General features: G+C 49.7%; 2 protein-coding genes across 16 annotated transcripts in view; one reads left to right on the top strand and one right to left on the bottom strand.

Annotated features, from left to right (window-relative positions):
• The window catches only part of LOC122384268 (cohesin subunit SA-2-like), a 26,094-nt gene extending 5,372 nt beyond the window's left edge, over positions 1-20,722 (bottom strand). For 2 of the 15 annotated variants that reach the window (XM_043371469.1, XM_043371481.1), the window contains exons 1-23: positions 20,619-20,706; positions 19,634-19,748; positions 18,887-19,053; positions 12,930-13,086; positions 12,469-12,679; positions 11,758-11,936; positions 11,265-11,438; positions 10,809-11,013; positions 10,343-10,437; positions 9,541-9,671; positions 8,598-8,751; positions 8,102-8,250; positions 7,524-7,755; positions 6,991-7,118; positions 6,359-6,632; positions 5,669-5,881; positions 5,190-5,351; positions 4,816-5,004; positions 4,240-4,393; positions 3,906-4,039; positions 2,655-2,828; positions 2,264-2,472; positions 1,783-1,940 (exon numbers count right to left, since the gene is read on the bottom strand). In XM_043371469.1, coding sequence (XP_043227404.1) covers positions 1,783-1,940; positions 2,264-2,472; positions 2,655-2,828; positions 3,906-4,039; positions 4,240-4,393; positions 4,816-5,004; positions 5,190-5,351; positions 5,669-5,881; positions 6,359-6,632; positions 6,991-7,118; positions 7,524-7,755; positions 8,102-8,250; positions 8,598-8,751; positions 9,541-9,671; positions 10,343-10,437; positions 10,809-11,013; positions 11,265-11,438; positions 11,758-11,936; positions 12,469-12,679; positions 12,930-13,086; positions 18,887-19,053 — 3,649 coding nt within the window. In that variant the 5' untranslated portion in view covers positions 19,634-19,748; positions 20,619-20,706. Of the gene's footprint in view, positions 1-996; positions 1,155-1,782; positions 1,941-2,263; positions 2,473-2,654; positions 2,829-3,905; positions 4,040-4,239; positions 4,394-4,815; positions 5,005-5,189; positions 5,352-5,668; positions 5,882-6,358; positions 6,633-6,990; positions 7,119-7,523; positions 7,756-8,101; positions 8,251-8,597; positions 8,752-9,540; positions 9,672-10,342; positions 10,438-10,808; positions 11,014-11,264; positions 11,439-11,757; positions 11,937-12,468; positions 12,680-12,929; positions 13,087-18,886; positions 19,054-19,633; positions 19,749-20,522; positions 20,573-20,608 lie in introns of those variants that run through there. The other 13 variants (XM_043371468.1, XM_043371483.1, XM_043371473.1 and 10 more) reach the window with 11 other exon arrangements.
• On the top strand, positions 13,535-17,230 carry LOC122384270 (peroxisomal (S)-2-hydroxy-acid oxidase GLO3-like). The gene is made up of 7 exons (XM_043371486.1): positions 13,535-13,694; positions 14,014-14,153; positions 14,601-14,752; positions 15,083-15,203; positions 15,513-15,647; positions 16,010-16,503; positions 16,852-17,230. Exons 1-7 carry the CDS (start codon positions 13,665-13,667, stop codon positions 16,914-16,916), a joined length of 1,137 nt encoding a protein of 378 aa, XP_043227421.1. The 5' UTR covers positions 13,535-13,664; the 3' UTR covers positions 16,917-17,230.
• Positions 20,723-20,818: the final 96 nt, after the last annotated feature.

Below are 20,818 nucleotides of genomic sequence, written 5' to 3' on the forward strand. Positions count from 1 at the left end.
AAAACATATAAGGCGCAAATATGGAAAGGACGATTCAATGACAGACCAAAAAAAAAAAAAATACATCAAATGAATTAGGAAACCCCGGACGTTGAAATCACTTCAATTCACCGAGTCTGGTTGGGTAAAATAACTCATTGCTCTGCATAGGGCGGACGGTGGCAACACATAGCAGTGACGCAAACACTAGACGACCATAACCCACCACCACCAGTCCGGCCACCGTACCGGCGCCACAGCACCACACGCTGAACCATCGCAGCTGGGACTGACATAAGGTGCACATAACCCACGACCAACACAGCTCAGCGCGGCGACCGAACGACCTCGGCAGTCTACCGACCGACCGCGGTCGGCCCGACGTGACCCGACCCACAGAGTCGGCGGCGGCGGGGCCGGACCCTGCGCGGCCGGGCCCGGCTCAGTAGGCGCACATAACACACACAGCACGGCGCCGACACTCTTCCTACCGAACGGGCACAGAAATGGACCGCCGCCACGCAACATTACACAGTCGGAGCAGACAGACACACATAACGCCGACGGCAGCTGTCATAAGGCAATGGACACCGGCATGAAGTAATATCAGCTAGGTCGATCCACATCACATAAATTGAATCCAACAGACAAACAACAGGGTGAAATAATGGAATGTGAAAAGTAAGGTTTCAACTTGATCGTCGATTAAAATACGGTAGATACGGGGCTGCTGGCACCGTCGCAGAACACAAACGGCACACAGACAAACACAACAGGCACATCAAAAACTGCACGTCTATCTTCCACAAAAACAATCGTTGACCAATCTGCTTCAAACCACGTCAGAGAAAACATTGAAGGCAGAAAATAAGCGAACAGTCACACCCTGCCAGGGGAAAAATCACCACTAGAGTTGCATCATTTCGTTGTATAATATCATACCAGTTGTTTGCTTTAACTGCTGCAAAAGTAACCCCATCACCAATCCTTACGCAGCTAAAAAAAAAAAAAAAAACACGAACAGCCAAGACCTTACGGAACCACCAGATAAAACCTCCCACAACACAAACCGCATAAACTCCACCAGGGCAGAAACTCAGAAGGCGCACACCCCAGGTTACCTGCAGAGTCCCAAAACATCGGGCTCGCGCTTGATCGAACCGAAAACGAGCCATCTGCAGAAAAGGGGCCGGACGACTATAGCAACTCCGAAAGAAAACTGGACGTTTTCAGGCGACTCAAGTATAAATTGTTTGTATGCAATGCAAATGTTGCATTGTCTTTGCAGTTTGCATAATACTATTGCGGAGTTGATTAAATGACAACCACGATTCAGCATGTGTTGCTGCTGACGAAATCCATTAGCGCTTTACGTTAGCCTGCTCGCTGTCATAATTGGTGATCCAAAGTCACCAATGCGCAGTGCATACTTATTTCAAACAGCTTATCAAATATACTTTTAAACTAAATAAAACCACCTTTATGACGGAAATCGACACGAAAGCACAATTTCTTCGAAAGCACAATTATCCGCAGAATTTCCCCAAGAAATGATAGAAGATGAATTAGGTAGATAATCTAAGGTAGTCTAAGTAAAGGTAAAGTAGTCAAATAAAGAGGTGCATAAAAAATACAAAATCACATACTCGTGGCAGCAGCTGTGTTGGTTTTAGGGCTTGGGCACCCTGACTGCTGAGGTCACTGCCGCACAACAGGTACAATAACAGATCACTCGGACTTCATCTTACCCAGCTGGGAGTCTATAAAAGCACCAGTGGTCCACCCCGTTCCTCGACCACTCACCGTCGCGGCGGCGGCGGGTGTAGGCACGCTTGCTGGTGACGATCGGCTGGTCTGTCTCGCCCTGCAGTAGTGAGTTGCGGTACATGAGCAGGGGTTGCCAGTCCTCACCACGAGACGACGGCATACCCGCCGCGATCCGACGGTCCAGGTAGTTGAGCCTGTGGAGATGTGGTGGATTAAGTCAGATAAAGCCACAGCGGCCCTGTGAGGGCATCAGTGTAGTTACGTTGGCATGTCAAACTGAAACGGCTGTGACACCTTACCAGTCTATGTCACTGTCGATGACGAATGATCACAATGGATGGATGACGACACCGATGTGGAATGGATGACGAGATTACAAACGGACAGTCTCACCAAGTTTTTAGAACCGCAACCGCAAGTTAGATGACAGACGGATGGTGGCCAAAGATCCCCAATTCCTGCATACTCTCACCCTCCCATCTATATCCAATCCTCCACCCCACCCCCAGCTACTCACACGAGGCGTTTGTCCTGTCGGAGCAGCTTGTTGGTGAACTCTACCATGACCTCCAGGAAGGCAATGTTGGGCGGCGGCCCCGTCGGGTCGGCAGGGTTCTCCAGGGGGTCCACGGCGAAACGGATCCCCTCGCGGTGCAGAGACGTGATGGCCTCGCGGTTCTTGAGCGCGTCCAGACCGAATGATAGTGCGAACCGCTTGGCCAACTCCTGAGGGAGGGAAGAGAAAGCGGTGGGTGGTGAGGAGGCAACAATATGTTACGAACTTACAACCATAAGATAATATACGAGCAAATTAATGAAAAACAAGAGCCTGAAACACAACAAGAGTGTCATCTTCACAAATCTCAACACAATATTATCTGGCCCGCCCCCGCGCCCAATATACACACCTTGAGCGAGATGAACTCGTCTCCTGCGCGGTTGATGCGCGCCTGCGGGTGGCTGGTGAGAGACTCGAACAGCGTCTGCAGCGAGAGCGCCATGGTGCGCGCGCAGTTCACCTTGTTGATCTCACGCGCCTTGCCCAGAGTGGCCTTGATGATGTCACCGTAGTTGTTGTAGAACTGAGGGGAAATGATAAAGGTTGTACGATATTACATGGCGAACATGTGAGCCGTGAGGTGTGGGTGGGTCTTTTCGATGACATATTGACGTTGCTTCTGGTAAGCTATACTAAAAAGGACATCGTATCGTCGAGCTCTAACTTACATTGCAGAATTATTCGCCTCACAACAGAATTGAAACGAACGTCTCTAGATAGCTGTGTCACGCAATCAGTGTTCTAAAATTGTGTATTGGTTGGGTGTGCCGATGAAGAAAAAAATCCTAGGATGAAAAAAAGAAAGTAAATAAGTGCAGTATTTTTGCAAAATGGTGTAATGCCAATTTTTATGCTAACTGATAAACCAGGATTTCATGTCAGGATCTTGACAGGGTGTGGAACAAAAGGATGTGGGTGCATCAACTGTCAAGTGACAAGTGAACTGGCTGTTGGGAATACATGAAACTCTTTTCAGAGATGAAGTAAAGTTGGTCATTCATATTTTAGGGATGAAAATATTTTCCCCATTAGGTGTGATTTGCCACCAAAAAGGCTGAAAAATGAAACACTGCACGCAATTGCTCAGCTGCTGCTCTGCTGCCTTCTCCACTTCACTAAAATGCTGAACATACCGTAATCGACCACAGGATTGGGAAGGAAAGACGGGTGGAGGTCACTGGAACATACTCTGGAGTCTGGAACCACTAAGCCTCACTCAGCTGATTATCATTGGTGCTGAACTGACTGTAGAGGAGCATGTCACTGATGTGGACACTGAAAGTGGACAAACCCCAGTCCCCAACATTTGACACCCAGGGGCAGTTTGAGCGGAGAACGCGCTCCACAGCATTTCAATGGGCCTCCTCGGCCCAGTGGCACAGTATTTTAAAACTGCCACCATGCAGCGCTGCCCCAATGAGAATCAAACTCCCGACCCCTGGTTTACAAAACCAGTGCTCTAACCACTGAGCTAATGAGGGCATCCAGGCGCCGTTATATCGCTTAGATCAAATAATATACGTTAATCCACTCTTCCGAGATGCGCAGAACCTATTGCGCAAGTAACAACAGTTAACTGAACTGGCGCAGCGGCACTTACCCGAACGTAGTGCTTGAAGACGTCGGCGGCCGCCTTGGTTGGCATCACGTTGTAGACAATGAGTTTGCAGAACGAGGCGAGGAAGTTGCGCCTCTTGTGCAGCTCCTCAATCTTGGTGTGCTCGTCCTGCTCCTCTGTGGGCCAGAGGTCAAGGGTCACGGCTGGTTAGAGGTTAAGCTGCATGGGTGGTTAGAGGTAGCCCGTATAGGAGAAAGCCCGTAAGACAACAAAGATAGCTTGGCTAGATTGTTAGTTAGGGCAGACTGAAGTGACAACCTGGTCGATTGTGCAGATGGCACATCAACCATCATAAACCATCTCTCCATTCTCTTACCGTCATCGTCGTCGACAAAGACGTAGGTCTGTATGAAGTCGTTGAGCATGCCCTGCATGGTGCGGTCGGGTGTGTAGACCAGCGATTTGAGGTGCGCGTTCGATGCCAGCTGGCTGGAGAACACGATCAGCAGGTCGCAGATGGAGATGTAAGACTGCGGGTGACACACGACACAAGAGTGAATAGGACGTGCAAACAATGTTAGATTAAAACGGATTAAAACGGAGTGAACGTGCGAACAATGTTGGCTTTAAACGGAACGTCAAGAACAATAATATAGTCATGAACGTTATTTAACGGGCAGTTCAGGCCGGTCTGCAGGTCACGCAGCAGGCACAGGACCCTACACGACTTGCACGCTAACGCCCGTTCTATTCTTATCATTTGTTAATATGTGTTAACTGTAGGATACCACTCACTGAGCGACGGGGCTGTTGGAACCTCAGGAACCTTCTCTCTGAAATGATTACGACCACTAACTCTCACATCCTCCCTGAACTGGGTAACCAGACTCTCACCTCCTCCCTAAAACGTGCGACCAGACTCCCACAGCACTGTGTGACCGGACAGTCTCACCTCCTCCCTGAACTGGTTGACGGGGCTGCTGGAGACCAGCTGCTGCGCCGTCTCCATGTAGGCGGCCAGCCGGCGCTGCAGCGTCTCCACCTCCTGGCTGTTGGTGCTCAGGGAGTCGGACGTCTCCTCCACGTGGTGCAGGTCCCACATGATGCCGAACATGCACGCCGAGATGCAGTGGCGCGTCGCCTATGGACGGACAGGTGACGAGGGAGTAGTGACGACATATGAGCGATGCGGCAGATGCATTTCTCTTTGACGCTTGTTCTATACCCTGAATCTGACCACTGAATACTCCTACAACCAACAACCAACTGCCCTCAGCGAAGCATCGACCACCCCCTGGCCCGCCAGCCCAGCGGCGCGCTGCTCACCTCCTCGGGCAGTGTGGACGAGCCGTCCTTGGCCTCCTCGACGATCCTGAACAGGCCGTCCCAGATGTTCCACAGGCCCAGGTTGTGGCACGACGAGAAGATGGCCACCTTCTTCAGACTGCTCGTCAGCGCGAATATCTCGTCCTCGTTTGGCTCCTCCTCCTAGGGAAGGCGAGAAGGACGGGGGACGTGAGGGTTGTGATACGGAGAGTTAACAGTTATCCTCATGAGTCCCTCATGAGTCCCAGCAATGTAGAGCGCGTTGCCCGTGCCAGAACGGCAGCCCACTGGTACTGGCATTTGGCAGCATGGGCGAGTTCATTCTAGAAAATTACTTCCTACTCATCCGCCTATATCTCCCTCGAGTCCTCTCCTCGACATAATTCCTCCTATCACACGCAAGCTACTCGTCAGCTTCTACACCATCCACTCCCTTTGCCTTTCCCCTCACTCCCCCTTTTCCCGCCGCCCTATCTCACCCCGGCCACCAGCGAGCTGTAGTCGTCCATGGCCTCCTTGTACTTGTTGACGATCATGTCGATCACGGTGCCACGCGCCACGTTGCACCGGCTATGGATAGCGTTGTTCTCCTGACACAGCAGCTCCAGCGTCTTGGCACACGTGTCCAGCACGTCACGGTCCGTGTGCTTGTCGACTATCTCCTGACACAGCTTCAGCAGGCCGTCCAGGTTCTGTTAAGGGGGGAGGGTTAGTGGCTGACCGTGGTTTACTGACACTTCTACAGAAGACCTCCAGGTTTTACAGCGGAGAAAGGAGCAAAGATAAGGGCTAGTCAGTCAAGATGTTACGACTTTTACAGCACAGCAATTATCCAACCTACGATCCACGGAATGCTAGGCGTAAAACATGTCCCAAGCGGCGACTGGAAGCGGTGGTCGCCGTGAGAAATTAACAAACAATGAAATTGAGCACGTCCATCAGCTCGTCACAAAAGCTAGAACCTTATTGTAAGTGATGACACATCATACGCGGGTGCTTTAACAGTACAAAAAGCGGTAATTCACAACATATAAGACGGCACTTCGCAATACACTACTTCGCTGCATAGAAATTAAGTCGTCAAATAATGCCGAAAGCACTTTCGTGCAAACCCCTAGCACCACTTCAAATCATTCCCGCCGTCCTCGCTTCGCCTATTCCATCCCTACCTTCTCCTGCCGCGAGGTGGTGTAGATCTCCAGCTCAAAGTACTGCGGGATGGTCATCAGATTGGCCACCTTCTCCGGATCAGCGATGTACTTGGCCAGCAGCGTGGGCAGCGTCGTGATGAAGTGCTCGGTCAGCTTGGCCCGGTCATCGGACACCTGCTTGGCCTCGCGCGCCGAGAGCACCTTGCGGATGGGTCCGCGGCCCACCGGAGGCTCGCCGGTGGCCGACTGTTTGATGGCGCATACCATGATCTCGATGAGCGAGTTCTCCTGCCTGTGAGGCGGGTCAGCAGTGTTAGATCATGGAGGAATACGTACGTGATTGATATTACGGGTATTAACGCTGACACCAATAAATGAATGTAGTGAGGTGGGTTCGGACTGAAAAGACTGAAGAGGACTACATAGAAAGCTAAATAGGGAAAAAATATTAATATGTAGATCAAAATAATTTCATCGAACAAGACAAAAATCATTATAATTTTGCATATAATATTGCGCCGAGTCGTTTCGCAGAGAATTCAGTAGTGTGATTATGCAATACACAATACACATCGAGCTGCAATAGAGAATCGACAGCCCCTTCCCCACCCCACCCGTGGGACTCCATCTGCGTTACGCCCAGCTCTGACCTGTCGTCGAGCGGCTCCTCCATGGCACCGGGCTCCTCGATCAGCAGGTCAGTCATACACTCCCAGTCCTTGATCATGGCGTTCGACTCGATCAGGCTGTCCACCAGATAGGCGCCGTGCTCGTGCAGCTGCACGACGGGTGGGTAGTGGGTACAGGTCAGGCCAGCGTGATGTCCAAGCGGTCACAGATAATAATGTGTGAATGTCTGCCGAACAAGTTTCTGATAAGTCGTTTCAAGCCGTAATTCAACTGGACACCAGCAATGAATATGGGTTTATGAAAAATCACATTGACAACGCATGCATCGATTGGCATTAAAGTCCAACAAAGTACGGCTGTTAGACTTTAATGTGTGTTGTGTATGTGTGTTGTGTATAATTATGAGACTATCCGTGACACTATATCACTTCCTTCCTTTCCCTGGCACATCTCGTAACACCATTCAACCATGATACCCCACGTTCCATATCGTGTTCGCCCTCCATCTACCTTCCCTCCCTCTCTCCCTCCTACCCTCTCTCCCTCTCCTCACCTCCGACTCGATGAAGAACTGCACCAGATCCCTGATGAGCGGCGTGTTTGGCCGGCGCCGCTTTCCGCGCTTGGTGCGCAGGCTGTCCGGGGGCACCTCGTCAGGGATGAACGGTATGAAGAGCCGTTCGTTGAGGAACTCACCGGCCGCCTGCGCCACGGCACGGTGAGACGAGTAGACCAGCTCGTACACGTGCTCGCAGTCCTTGTCTGAGAGGATGTCGCGGTGGTACCTGGCGGCGGCGGGGCGGCAAAGTCAGTGGCAGTGAGATTAAGTCATGAAGGACTAGTCAGCGTCAGTCAACGCTAGAAGAGGTAAGAAATTTCAAGTAAATGTCCATAAAGGTCCGCCGAGTTGAAGACAGTAAAAACGTGTGAGCTGAAAGGATTTGTGCACGAGTTGCACGCAAAAGCAAAATACTTTACTGACAGACTCAAACAGAAGAATCATGCTCTGGCTGTCTGTGAGCGGTCGCTAATCCGAGGATCAACAGATGGAAACACATCAAAAATCTTTCTTAAACATTTTGTCAACGTTTCACACTGGGTTCTCGGCTTCCCGATGCCACCGCGACTCACTTGAGGATGCTGATGACCAGTTTGACGGCCTGCACGGCCACGTCGAACTCCTTGTCCATCGTCATCGCCACGATGCGGTCCTTGAACTTGGAGGTGAAGAGCTCCAGCTTTCCCTTCAGCTCCTCGGACGAGTAGAGCGGCTGCAGCGCCTGTGAAAGGGACGTCATCAGCACGTCAGATTACGACGTCGCAGCGATACAGTTCCACCGCATAGTTCATACTATGTGGCGAGACGTCGCAGAAGAATGCTAACACAGGAATTAGGAGCATATTCTGAAGGCTGCAAGTTTTCGAAGCGAATCCGAGGCGCGGTTTTCCGCTGGAAGGAGTCATCCAAAAAAAGACAGAACAAGTTCGTCATCGAAAACCTAAAAGCTAAACCTAAATCTACCTAAAACAATATAATATTTCAGAACCGACCTCATCCTCCGCGGTAAAAGCGGCAGTGGCGACTTCGCCTCTCACAAGCTCTCCTCTCCGTCCACCCTCGACTCACCTGAAGGCACTTGAGTCGGACGTCTCCGACCTTGTCGTGCAGCGTCCAGCCAATGTACTTGAGGTACGAGTCGTCTAGGAAGTTTTGGTGGAACTTCTTCATCCAGATGCCGATCTCGGCCATACAGATACTGCGGATCTCGGGTAACGTGTCCCTGGGAAGACGGGGTAATTGGGGTAATAGGCCAGAGAAGTAATTGGGAGGTTATGCTGGAAGAGGGTAAAAAGAGTAGATTAGTTATCACGAGGGACAGCCGATACGAGACGGCTGTGAGACAGGCCTGAGAGACCCTCTATTGAGATAACAGTCTGCAACGATGCCATATTAGAAAGACGTTTGTTTGTTGTTTGTTTATTGGGGGCTTTAGTGCGCGCCGACAGCAAAGGTCATTTTGCGCCCATTAGAAAGACGTTCAATGGATAAATTTTAAGCTGGACATCGATTTGTTGCGTTATCTTGTCGACACGCCCCACCAGTGAATACATATGAAGCATGGTAGTCGCGCTAAACCGGATTAGATGAAGATAAATCTACAGTTGTCACGCACTATTGAAAGAACAAAGACAAAAGGACGTGTGCGACCGTGCGTACCAATTGTAGGGTGACAGCGAAATGGAGCTATCACACGGCTCACCATAGTGACAACGGACAGGCTATATTACCCACATTTGTCACAGGGCATAAGCAAATGAAAACATCACTTATGAACTGACACGCCGACAAATGAAAAGTCGGGATGAAAGGAACAAGTTATGACAGGTGCCAAGGCGCGGCCCACGCCAAATGCAAACGTACAAAAGATCATCTGTGGTCGATGAGCCTATTAGCAACGACGTGAAAGGACATTTATTGTCGTGGTTTCACCCGACACCCACGCACTAAACACGTATTCAAAAGCGATGGCCAAAGGACGGAACAGCTGACAAAAATGACTTCTTCGTACCTGTACCGATGGACAAACACCGACTTGAACATGTAGGTCAGCATGTTCTTGATCTCGTCCATGTTCTCCTCGAGCTCCTGGCGCTTGGACATGAGCTGCTCCAGACGGTCGGGGGCGCGCTTCTCCCGCGACTGAGGACACGATGAGGGATATGGGGTTAGCGTTGAGCGTGGGGACGGTCGGACATACGCCTAGGCTCCGGAGAAGTCACTTCGACAGCGCTGCGGCGAAAAAAGGTGGAAACTGATTCAGAGGTAAGGATATTGATGGTTGAATAAGTGGCCCGATTAATTGGTGCTACATTTTACTACGTCACACCCATGGAAGTGAGAAATTCTTTTTTAAGCTTTTTAAGGCAATATCATACAAAAAGTCCGCCATGAAAGCGATCGACACATAAACGCAATTTTCATCAACAAACAATATACAAGCAAACGACAAAAACTGATGAATTAGTGGACCAAAATAATATGAGTGGTGAAAACGCAAGACATATGGCACGATTAATTAAAAGACCAAACAACCATATAACATTTCAAAAACCCACAGCGCCTACCATAACGAGTCTCTTTCACAGATGCTCCATTCAGCATTGTTTGAAGGCAGCCCCGCCACAATATCCAATAGCAGTGAATAAAGAGAAAAGTGTTTTTTTTCATAAGACCACACGCTGGTCAACGACACAGTTGAGGTTCCAACTATGCATTCACCTTCTTACCGCGGACTGTCCCGCCAGCTGCCCTCAGGGGACAGCAGCTGCTGGGGTGAGCGGGGAGGGACGGAGGGCCGAGGGGTGACCCACCTTCTGTCGCTCCACCTCGTACTGTCGCTGGGTATTCTCCAGGTTAATGGACACGGTGAGGGCCACGTTCACCAGTGCCGTCATGAGCTTCATCGCTGGGGAGGGAAGATAGACGGTCAGGAAAAGAAAAGGCGCGCCCATCACCATATTTTGGTGGAGTATTGTGAAATGACAAAAAAAAAAAAATATCGAATAAAAAACGTCGTGAAACGCCAATATACGTCAATGTAAAATCATCTTGCCGACAAAAGTTTCAGCTGAACTGCTCTCACCCCAAGGCACAAGTTCCTCCTTGCAAAACCCTTCTTTTCCACATGAATTCGTAAATTTCAATCATGAGTCTAGTCATAAACCTCTAGTCTATACACATACAAAGGTCTATGGTCTAACTCAGACACCCCCAATATTCCCACAACCAACCCTCAGTCCACCCATTTCTAAGGATCCGCTCTACACCAAGACTGACCTGCCAGTGTAGCGGTGTGCCGGAACGCACGGACCTGCGAGTCGGTCAGCCCGGTCAGGAACGAGATGACGTTGTCCATCAGATGCTGATCGTAGATGATGCTGTACTGACACTGCTTCACCAGCGTGCCCACGAAGTCGCAGAAGTTGGCGCGGAACTTCTTCCACTGCTGGCCCGTCTGGATCAGAGGGTACTCGCCAGATTCCTGCGTGGGAAGGACGATTAGTCAGTTGGGAGGGTATTGTGCCGTGCTTGAGGGAAATGTAGGGAAGATTGATGCATCCTTCATTCTTGAGTTAATTGGAAACCAACAACACATATATAGCGGCGATATTAAACACAGTATTCGTTTTTGCGTTCAGTAGTACCAATTAATCAGTTGAGTATTGTGCGATTTCACAAACAATAACCGAGAATCAAAGATCAAGCCCCATCTTTCACCAAAACATCACGAACCTCGTCGAACTCCTCTGTCATCTTTCTGATAATGGCCACGTCCTCCATGGTCTGCTGCATCTTGGCGGTGATGACGCCCTTGCAGCCGGAGGCGGTGATGAAGAACTGGTTGAGCGCCAGCAGCGCCACGTTCCGGTTCACCTTGTACTGGTCGATCCACTCGTCTACTACGGTCTGAAGAAGATGAGGACGGCGGGTGGGTAAAATGTGTGTTGTATCGACAAAGCAATCTGTCAGCAGTATTTGACAGTTTACAAAGATGCCAAATTAATTTCATACCGACAGCGAAACTACTTTACCGGTTTAAGATGCCTTAACGTTTCATGGTGCGACTAAATATATTTAGACTCAATACGAAGTTGGTTAGAAACGCATCATCTGATGCCACAAGACTAACGACAAAGTATATGTGTACGAAAAATAATGCCACTTCAATACATCCGCTTATATCATGCCCCATCTTCTGCACTCCGAGTTGAGTCACTCCACCCACCTGAAGTAGTGAACGGCCTTCCTTGACGATTTTGTACAGACTGGGCTCCTCGTCACCGACTCCGTGCTCGTGGGCGCGGCCGCGGCCGGCGCGACCGGCCCGGGTACGCTTCCCCGGCGGGCCGTCATCGAGCATCATAGGCTCGGCGGCCGGCTCGGCGGGACGCTTGATCACAGCCGCTGTACGGGAGGGAGGGGAAGGAGTTAGTGGCGACAGATGACAAAGTGGGGAGGAGACACAAGAGCCAGAATTAATTGATCAACTGGTTACTGGCGGAAGAATTCAAAATAAGTAACCGCGAAGCCTGTGTTCGTCAAGAAGCATCGTGAATCTGATCACCCAATGAGAATGCTGCACAGATTTAATCGATGACAAAAATATGCAACGCAAAGCAGATTTCTTTTTTTATGCCTCCCAAGATGCATGCTTGCCTTCCTGCACCCCCTTCCCCCCCCCCCCCCATTCACGGCCCCCACCCGCCCTCAGGAAGCGACAGCTGTCAGTCAGCAGTTCATTCCCACGCCACATATTCAGTGAACCAGACGCCACACCGTCAAACCTGTAGCCGCGTACTGTCAGCCCTTGATAATTGTGCCGTTCTAAAACACATGCTCAAAGCTGCACATCAATAACAATCCGTCCCTTCGACCCAAACTCACTCCTAGAGAATAGAGACATCCTGAGTCCGTAACTTCCTCCCTTTACACTCACATCGTCCTCTGCCGCGGCGAGTCATCGATATGGTGATGGGCGGGATCGGTTCGTACTGCTGCTGTGGCGGCTCCGGAGACAGCATCGGCGCCTGCTGCTCCTCCTGCGCCGCCGCCTGCTGCTGCTGCTGGAGCTGCTGCTGCTGCTGTTGGAGCTGCTGTTGTTGCTGTTGCTGCTGCTCCAGTTCAGCAGCAGCGTACATCTGCTGTTGCTGAAATACAGGGTCGTGGCGGAACTTAACACCAACACTTGGTGGGTTCAAAATTATACAAAATACACATACGTTAACACATGCGTGTATTGCTGAAACTAAAAGCTTTACACAAACTTCAACCGACGCTGCAAAGTTTTTTGATCAAAACTAACAAAATTTCTAGGCAACGCCCCTCTAGTATCCCTCCATGAACGCAGCACCGGCGACCGTCTCGCATCCAGCTGTCCGCACACATGTCGGCGCGCACCTGTACCGCCGCCTGCTGCTGCAGCTGCTGCTGGTGCAGCAGGAGCTGCTGCTGCTGCTGCTGCTGGAAGTGCTGCTGGGCGTCGAACGCCGCCGCATCGTAACCCTGCTGCTGGTAATGCTGCTGAGCCGCATAGTCGACGCCCTGGTACTGAGGCCTGAAATACGACGATGGTGGTGTTATACGAGGCGCATGGGCTTAGGGACAATAATCCGACATCCGAAGAAAATGCTTCTCAAAGTAAGCACAAGTATACCGTTCCCCATTTTTCTGTGCCACTATGTCGCTTATTTATATCGAGATAAAATAATTTCCCACACGGTGCATCTCGACGGAGAGATACGCATTGTTTGCAAGCATCGACGCTTGGGGCAGCCAGGGTAAGCGTGCGCCACATTTCGTAGCTCTTTTAAACCCAATAGTCCAAAAACTATTATTTAAAGATCAGCCAAACGTTGAGCATCATCCACGTTGACGGAAACAATTCTGCGTTCTCGCAAACATCTACTTCCTCTCTCGTAGCTGTCTTTTCAACACGACATCCCGCCTGGCGCCTCATTGGGCCTCTCTGCTCTGGCAGCCATCCACCCCCCCCCCCCCCCCGCTCCAAGCGGCGCAGGCGCTCGTCGCGCCGACCTTGCCCGCTGCGCCGCCCAGTTTACTTCTAGTAGTGCCCGGCGACAGGGGCGGCACTACGCGGGCGGCGACAGCGGCGGAGGGTTCGGATCAGGCGAAATGAGCGCGCTACCAGCTCCACCCACACAGGTAAGTCGGTGTTGTGCGGCGATTTACAAGACGTTTCTGGATAGACGGTTTCTATATGCATAAGTATAGACGCTCGTGTCCCTAAATGAATTTTAAAGGACTGTTTCAACAGTTTAGATGGCCGTTATGCATTGCTAGTTGCATTTAAAAGTGTTGATAAAACTGAACTGACAGATAACAGCCACGCTGCGCAGTTGAGCGCACGCTTCACAGAACCAAACACCAACCACCGCTGCGCACGAGTCCCCGTTCTGTCCGTTCGCGTTGCATGCTCCGGGCGCGCAGTTCCACAGTTACTTCTTTTTACTCCCGTCCACAGACCATGTCTAGTGTGGTCTGCTGTATCGACGACCTGGAACGGTCGGCGCTGGCCCGGCTCGACAAAAACACCAATGGATACTACAACGCCGGAGCGGACGCCGAGCAGACGCTCAAAGAGAACGTGACCGCCTACCAGCGGTAAGCGTGTGGGGAGGATGGGGCGGTAGGATAGGATAGGACAGAATCGGCCTGTCACAGCTGACCGGACACAGATGGCCGTTCAATCACAGCTTAAGTGATGGTCATCATCAGTCACACATGCTAGTCTGATAAGGCAGCCAACTACAGGGTTCAGTTCTCAGAATCAGTTGCAGCCGAACAGAGATCAAGTTTTCCAAACAAAGAGCGTATGATTATTTAGACTTAAAAGCCGCTTCATTTGAAAACAATCAAGTGCCTGCTTAAAAATGGGCCATCCAGGCGAGTCCTCTGTGACCACCTTCATTGATTTTTTGCCCTGCCATATAAAACCAATGTCAGCATTAGTATCAGCGTGTTTAAAATCCCTCTCCCATAGTTCGCCTTTTCCCTGTTGCAAAGCATACCATTAAGTGCATACTATTAAGTTTATGCGTTTCTGTGCAGATACCGTCTCCGACCACGTGCTCTGGTGGACATCTCACACGTTGACCTGACCCAGACCATCCTGGGTCACCGGGTCAGCATACCCATCGGCGTCGCACCGTCGGCCATGCAAAAACTGGCTCACCCAGACGGAGAGTGCGCGAATGCCAGAGGTAAGCACTCACGCTCAGACGGCTTCTACATATAAACGAGCCGGCAAGCTCCAGAATAGACCAAAAACGTCTTATAACACTAATCAATCAGTGATGAAATGCCTGGACATTACCACAACAAAAATCTAGCCTTACAGCTTTAGCGAAACAAGTTGTTAGCGATTCCGATTCGAGCGATTCTATGTCACCTTTTAAGTAAAATAGAAGCAATTATTTTCGAAACACGGATAAAAACGTAGGTGGTAAAATGGACGAACTGACGAGTATCGAGCAACGCTTCTCCATTAAAACCCATGCCTATAAAACTCCTCTCTGTCCCGTCCACCACAGCGGCGGAGGCGATGGGGACCATCTACACACTGAGCACCATATCAACCAGCAGCATCGAGGAAGTGGCAGCCGCCGCGCCCAAAGCCGTCAAATGGTTCCAGCTCTACGTGCTGAAAAACCGGTGAGAAGCGCTTAGAATCGTAAAGCCCCCCCCCCCTCACTATTTAACGAAAGACGATGCTGATGGGTTAGAGTTCGAGTGACGACTTCGACTTTTCCCTAGTAAAAAGTTAATGGTGAATAAACATGTCGTCCAAGCAACACGATTGGAACACCTGATTGAAACACCAATACGATTGGAACGATTGGAACATGAGCCATCCCAGGACGGAGTCGCTGCTCTGCTGTCTTCAAATAAAGATGCAAAGCAGAGCTTAAACTACCGCCACTTGATCCCCGCTCCACCACTGACGTCGCCCCCTATCCGCAGTGACATGACGCAGCGGATGGTGGAGAGGGCCGAGAGGGCCGGCTTCTCCGCCCTGGTGCTGACTGTGGACGCTCAGATGTTCGGTAAACGGCTGGCCGACGTAAGGAACGGCTTCAAACTGCCGCCGCACCTCAGGTGGGTTGTCAAGGAGAGGTGGGGATTGTTGCGTCTACAGCTCTGCTTCAAAGTGTGCATTTATGAGATCAAGACCGATTATCTGTCGTATATGGAGGGACGTAGATGGACGGGTCAACAGCTACCTGCGGAGTGATAAACAATAATCTAACCGCCGACGCACTTCAATGATATAGTAACGGCAACCATCGAACCAACTCCCAGTCTTGCCTCGCCCTCAACTAAGATGTAATAAAAACCGCATGTTCAGAAATTACTGACGGCTTGTCTCAAAATCGTCAAACTAACCCCAAGTTGACATCTTGCTCAAAGAGATAAGTCAAATCTCAACACAAAAATTACTATTGGGTGCATGCCCACAGCCTGGCCAATTTCGACGAGGAATACAAGAAGAACGTCAAGGGCAGCGTCGAGCAGTCGTCGGGCATCAGCCACTTCGTGACCAGTCAGTTCGACCCGTCTCTGTGCTGGACCGACCTGGCGTGGCTGCGCAGCATCACCAAACTACCCGTGCTCGTCAAGGGCATCATGACCCCCGAGGACGCGCTGCTGGCGGCTGAACACGGCGCCGGGGGCGTCATCGTCTCCAACCACGGCGGCCGGCAGCTGGACGGCTGTCTGGCAGCCGTGGACGCCCTGCGGCCCGTGGTCGCCGCGCTCGCCGGACGCCTGCCCGTGTTCATGGACGGCGGCGTGCGCCGCGGCACGGACGTCATCAAGGCGCTGGCGCTGGGCGCTCAGATGGTGTTCGTGGGACGGCCGATGCTCTGGGGTCTGGCGTACGACGGCCAGCGCGGAGCGCAGCTAGCGCTGACGCTGCTCAGAGACGAGCTGCGGCTCGCCATGGGACTCTGCGGTGAGCAACTGACCGCGAGCGGCGGGGGGGGGGGGGGGTAGACGAGACTGGGTAGACAGACTAGAGTTGGCGGGGGCAGGCAGACGATCAGGGCTTATGACCAAATTATTCTACATCGCGGGACATTAGCCGCCAATAGACAGAAAGGGTTGCAGGATACGCATTACCCACTGTGACTGACAAATACATTGTGCATGTGACAAAAAGTATAAACCTAACTGGTCCCGGTAGTTGGACTAGCCCAATAAAGACGCAAAATCGAAAAGCAGAACGGCTAACAAAAAAAAAATCCAAAAACCAGCACAGCACATCACACCACTCATTGATAATAATTTTCTTTGTTTACAGGTGTGACCAAAGTGGAGGATATAACCGATAATATCCTGGAGAAGTCTGACCGGTCAAACCTCTGAGGCAGAAACGCATCACCGGGAAGGAATGCTACAAACGCGCGTACATGAATTGCGCCGATGTCGCCGTGTTTCGTTCCAAGCAGGGGTGCACAAATAGAGGTAGAGGGTCTCGTCTGAGCAGTCAACTTATATTTGCAGTTTGCACAAATATATCAGTTCAGAGCTAAGCGTGTGTGGGCGTGTGATTAAAAATGACTTTGGAGTTTGGTTCCGTTGTGACTAGGCATGTGACATTGTCAATTGTGTACAGTATTTTGGATTTTATATATGTAAAGCTAATACAGATACTGCGGTTGGGTGAACCTACGAACTAAGGATCTTTGTGAACTATGAATTATGAAATCAAGCATGCAATAAAACGGTAATTCATAATCCAAAAACAAAACGTACTTTCCCCTAAATTTATGTAGATATCATCTAACTTCAAATTAGGTAACAAACGAACCAGTATAACGCCTTTTGGGCGAAGAACGAGCGAGCGAGATAGTGAGCCCTGCACGTGCGCAAGGGCGAGAGGGTACTTCCAACGGGCTTGTGCAAAGCAGAAAGCACCCTTCTAAGCGGTCGCTAGCGGTGTGCCAAATTTGAACGCAATCGGCCCGGCCGTTCCTGAGATCTGGAAGCCGCATTTTGCACGTGCGCACGTGCAAACGGGGTCCAAACTGACTTTTGCACGGCACCCTACTAACTGGTCCCCAACCGTGTACCAAATTTGAGCGCAATCGGCCCAGCCGTTCTCGAGGTCTGGGAGCGCCCCCTGCACGTGCGCACGTGCTGTAGCACCCCAACCTTAACACATGCAGATGAATTATCTGATGGAGACCTAACTGTGTACCGAGTTTCAATTCAATCGGCCCAACCGTTGTGCCGTTATTGAGGTTGCAATTTTGGGGGTTCTTAAAAAATGTCCAACTTTACCACGCGCCACGTGCGGTGGTTGGCAAGAACGCATGGTGGCCATCACACCACATAACTTTTACGTCCAAGTGACATTCAGTAAAGAAGACCGCTTGTCAATCGGATGTCCCGTTCCTAAGATATTAGCTTTTGAAGAGCGTCCCCACGGCCGCTCATACTCAGGATTTTCCCTTAATTCAGTATGAACTCGCTCGCTCGCTGCCCTCGCTCGCTCGTAATAACTAAACCCAGATACATTTTAGCTGTCCACACCGACCAATAATTTACGTCAGGCATAATTCCGGGGATCTTTCTCATTCTAAGCATATCAAGTGCTCGGCTTTTTCGCACAAATATCACTGGTGCCAGTCTCTGAAATGCCGTTGCTGAGACTTACACCAGAACCCCTAGACTGTACCAACGACGGTCCATGCAGTTAATTTATTAAGACACAAAAATAGCGGAGTAGAATGGAGTGATGCCTTTAGATCTCGTCGTTTGGCGAAGCCTCGACATCAACAAGCAAGCCTTTAGTTCGCTTTGCTGTTTACATCTCATATTCCACGGTAGCTGACCACACATCCCGACACTAGCTTAGTCGGAAGTCATAAGGCCGGGCAGCGCCTGTAAACCGCACCACATTTCTACAACATTCACACAGAGTGCTGTCCAGACCCACCACTCGTTTTTTTTTCGCAGCCTTCAGCACTTAGCTAACTGGCTGTCCAAGCGCCACCCCAGCAAACCAAACACCCAGCAGTGCCCTCTATCGTGGTTTCGAGGAACGTCCGAGGAAACTAGGGACACCCCCAGCCGTTTCATAGCCAAAAATTTTATACGAATAATGAAGTAAAACATACATGAAAAGAGCATAGTCCCATCTTTTAATCCACCTTCTCTGCTATGTAGTATGTAAGCCTTTCTTACGACTTGTCCTCTTGTGTAAACCTTATTCAACAACATGAGACCTCTACAACATTATCATCCAACCATCCCAACTTCTCATCATCCTTTCTCCTTCACACTGCCATCCTCCCCCGCAGCTCCTACCCTCTCAGTTCGTCTGTACTCACTGGTGCACCGGCGTCTGCTCCATGTGACTGTAGGGCGTGGCCGGTACCGAGTAAGGCGTCGCCGGGTCCATCTCACTGTACGGAGTCATGGGCGGCGCCTCGTAGTCGGTCGGAGGACCCTCGTCCATCCGAATCCGCTTCCCGCCGCCCACTTGTCGGTGCATCATCTGAGGGTCGGGGTGAGTAGCACTGAGTGGATTTGTGTATATGCTTTACACCAACACAAAGTAGCTGATGGCGACCCAGACAAAGGTGGTGTGGATCTGGTCACAATGAAGCTGGTATTTGTGAGTGTGAGTAATAATGAATGACGAATGAAAATTTTGTCCCCAGCCCCATGCACCCATATTGGCCTCTATCCTCAGTCTCATTCAATATTCAATAACAAAATAAGAATGCATCCATGAGAGGTGACAACACTCATGCTACCTGTGAATATTGTAAATTGAGACATATAGACCTGAGTGGACCTAGGGAGCTCAGCAACTAAAAAGACCTGACAATATTAACTAGTATTAAAATGAAATAGCTATATCCAAGAAATGTTTATCAATGCAATATTGGCCATTTGTCAAAAGTATCAAATGTTCACTCAAATGTTCACTGCTATGCTACTGTTCATTGGCCATGGCCAAAATACTGACTAAGTGTTGAGGTCTTGAACTCTAAGATCATCTGGGAACAACAAATACAATGTTGGATCTCCAAACTTATTTCTTGAGCCAATAAAATGCATTGAAGACTTACCTCTCAGTTTGAGCAAAGGTTGGAGCACACAACTTAGTCCCTTAACAACTACCAGCAAATGGCTTAGACATCATTTAATTGCAGCAGCCAGCAACCAGCTTCAAACTAATTACTTCTGAAAAGCAGCAGGTACCTTTCATCATCACATAACATAAATGCACTGGTAGGATAAGCTGGTTATGTCATAAATAAAAATTACCACTTTAAAGCAATAATTTTTAAGCAATAATAATGTTAATTAACCTTATCCTCTTTTAAGGCCATTAGCTAAAAGAAAACTTGTATATGATTCTTTTGCACAAATACCTAGAAATTGTGTGATTTTTCAAGAATTGTTTAGCTTGGATCATGAGAAAAGAAAGAAAACAAAGCACAGAAACATGTTTGAAGTCGATGATAATGAAAGACAATGGCATTTGTGATTCAGAGGTGCCAACACTTCAGATATCATCAGGGTTTGGACTTTAGAGCCAACTGATTCAAGGAAAAACACCCTAGTTTAATGTGCCCTTCAAAACAGCCATATCCATCGGGACCCTCAAATATCAAGCACAGGTTCGAATCATACCCGGGCTCTCACTATCGGGACTCCAACATACTAATGCCCAACATTCTACCAAATGAGTTACGGGACAGGCAAAACTTCAACAATAATTCTGGACTAAGCTGGTTTGGCTTGCACTATGTAAGCTTTGTATCACTTTAAACCTTGCATCTCGCCTGAGCCCCGAGGCGAGCTGGAGCAGCAAAACACGGTGCCCGAGGTGGTTCCAAAATGGCCAAATCAAATGAAATGCTGGACAGGGTCAGGGTTAACCAATCCAACGAATTAACTACCGAGTGCTGGGACCAGAAAGATACCAAAATTACAATGTTATATAGTGGTTACTGGTTCCAAATAAAATTGAAATTGTATGTTAAATAGTCCAGTTTGAGTTCAAATTCAATCAAATGGAATTATTGTTATTGAGCTACCTCAACCTACTTCAACTTCACTTGTGTCCGAAGTCAAACACCTGCCTTTTCCCAGTTTTAACGGTTCACTCAATAGAATCGCTGAATTTGACAATTATGAGCGACGTTGGCAATACTGCGCCAAAACCGGCGCAGGCCTGTAAACGCGGGAAATAAAAGTTAGACAGATTTCGACAATTTATCTAAAATTTGTGTAAATACTTAAGAATA

The sequence above is a fragment of the Amphibalanus amphitrite genome, unplaced genomic scaffold (genome assembly GCF_019059575.1).
Source record: "Amphibalanus amphitrite isolate SeventyFive unplaced genomic scaffold, NRLGWU_Aamphi_draft 000185F_arrow, whole genome shotgun sequence".
NCBI lineage: Eukaryota > Metazoa > Arthropoda > Thecostraca > Balanomorpha > Balanidae > Amphibalanus > Amphibalanus amphitrite.

Bases quoted from the DNA above. Each gene is read 5' to 3' on its own strand.
- LOC122384270 (XM_043371486.1), top strand. From the start codon at position 13,665: ATGAGCGCGCTACCAGCTCCACCCACACAG. The intron at 13,695-14,013 runs GTAAGTCGGTGT...TCCCGTCCACAG, and splicing joins TACCAGCTCCACCCACACAG to ACCATGTCTAGTGTGGTCTG. The intron at 16,504-16,851 runs GTGAGCAACTGA...CTTTGTTTACAG, and splicing joins GCTCGCCATGGGACTCTGCG to GTGTGACCAAAGTGGAGGAT.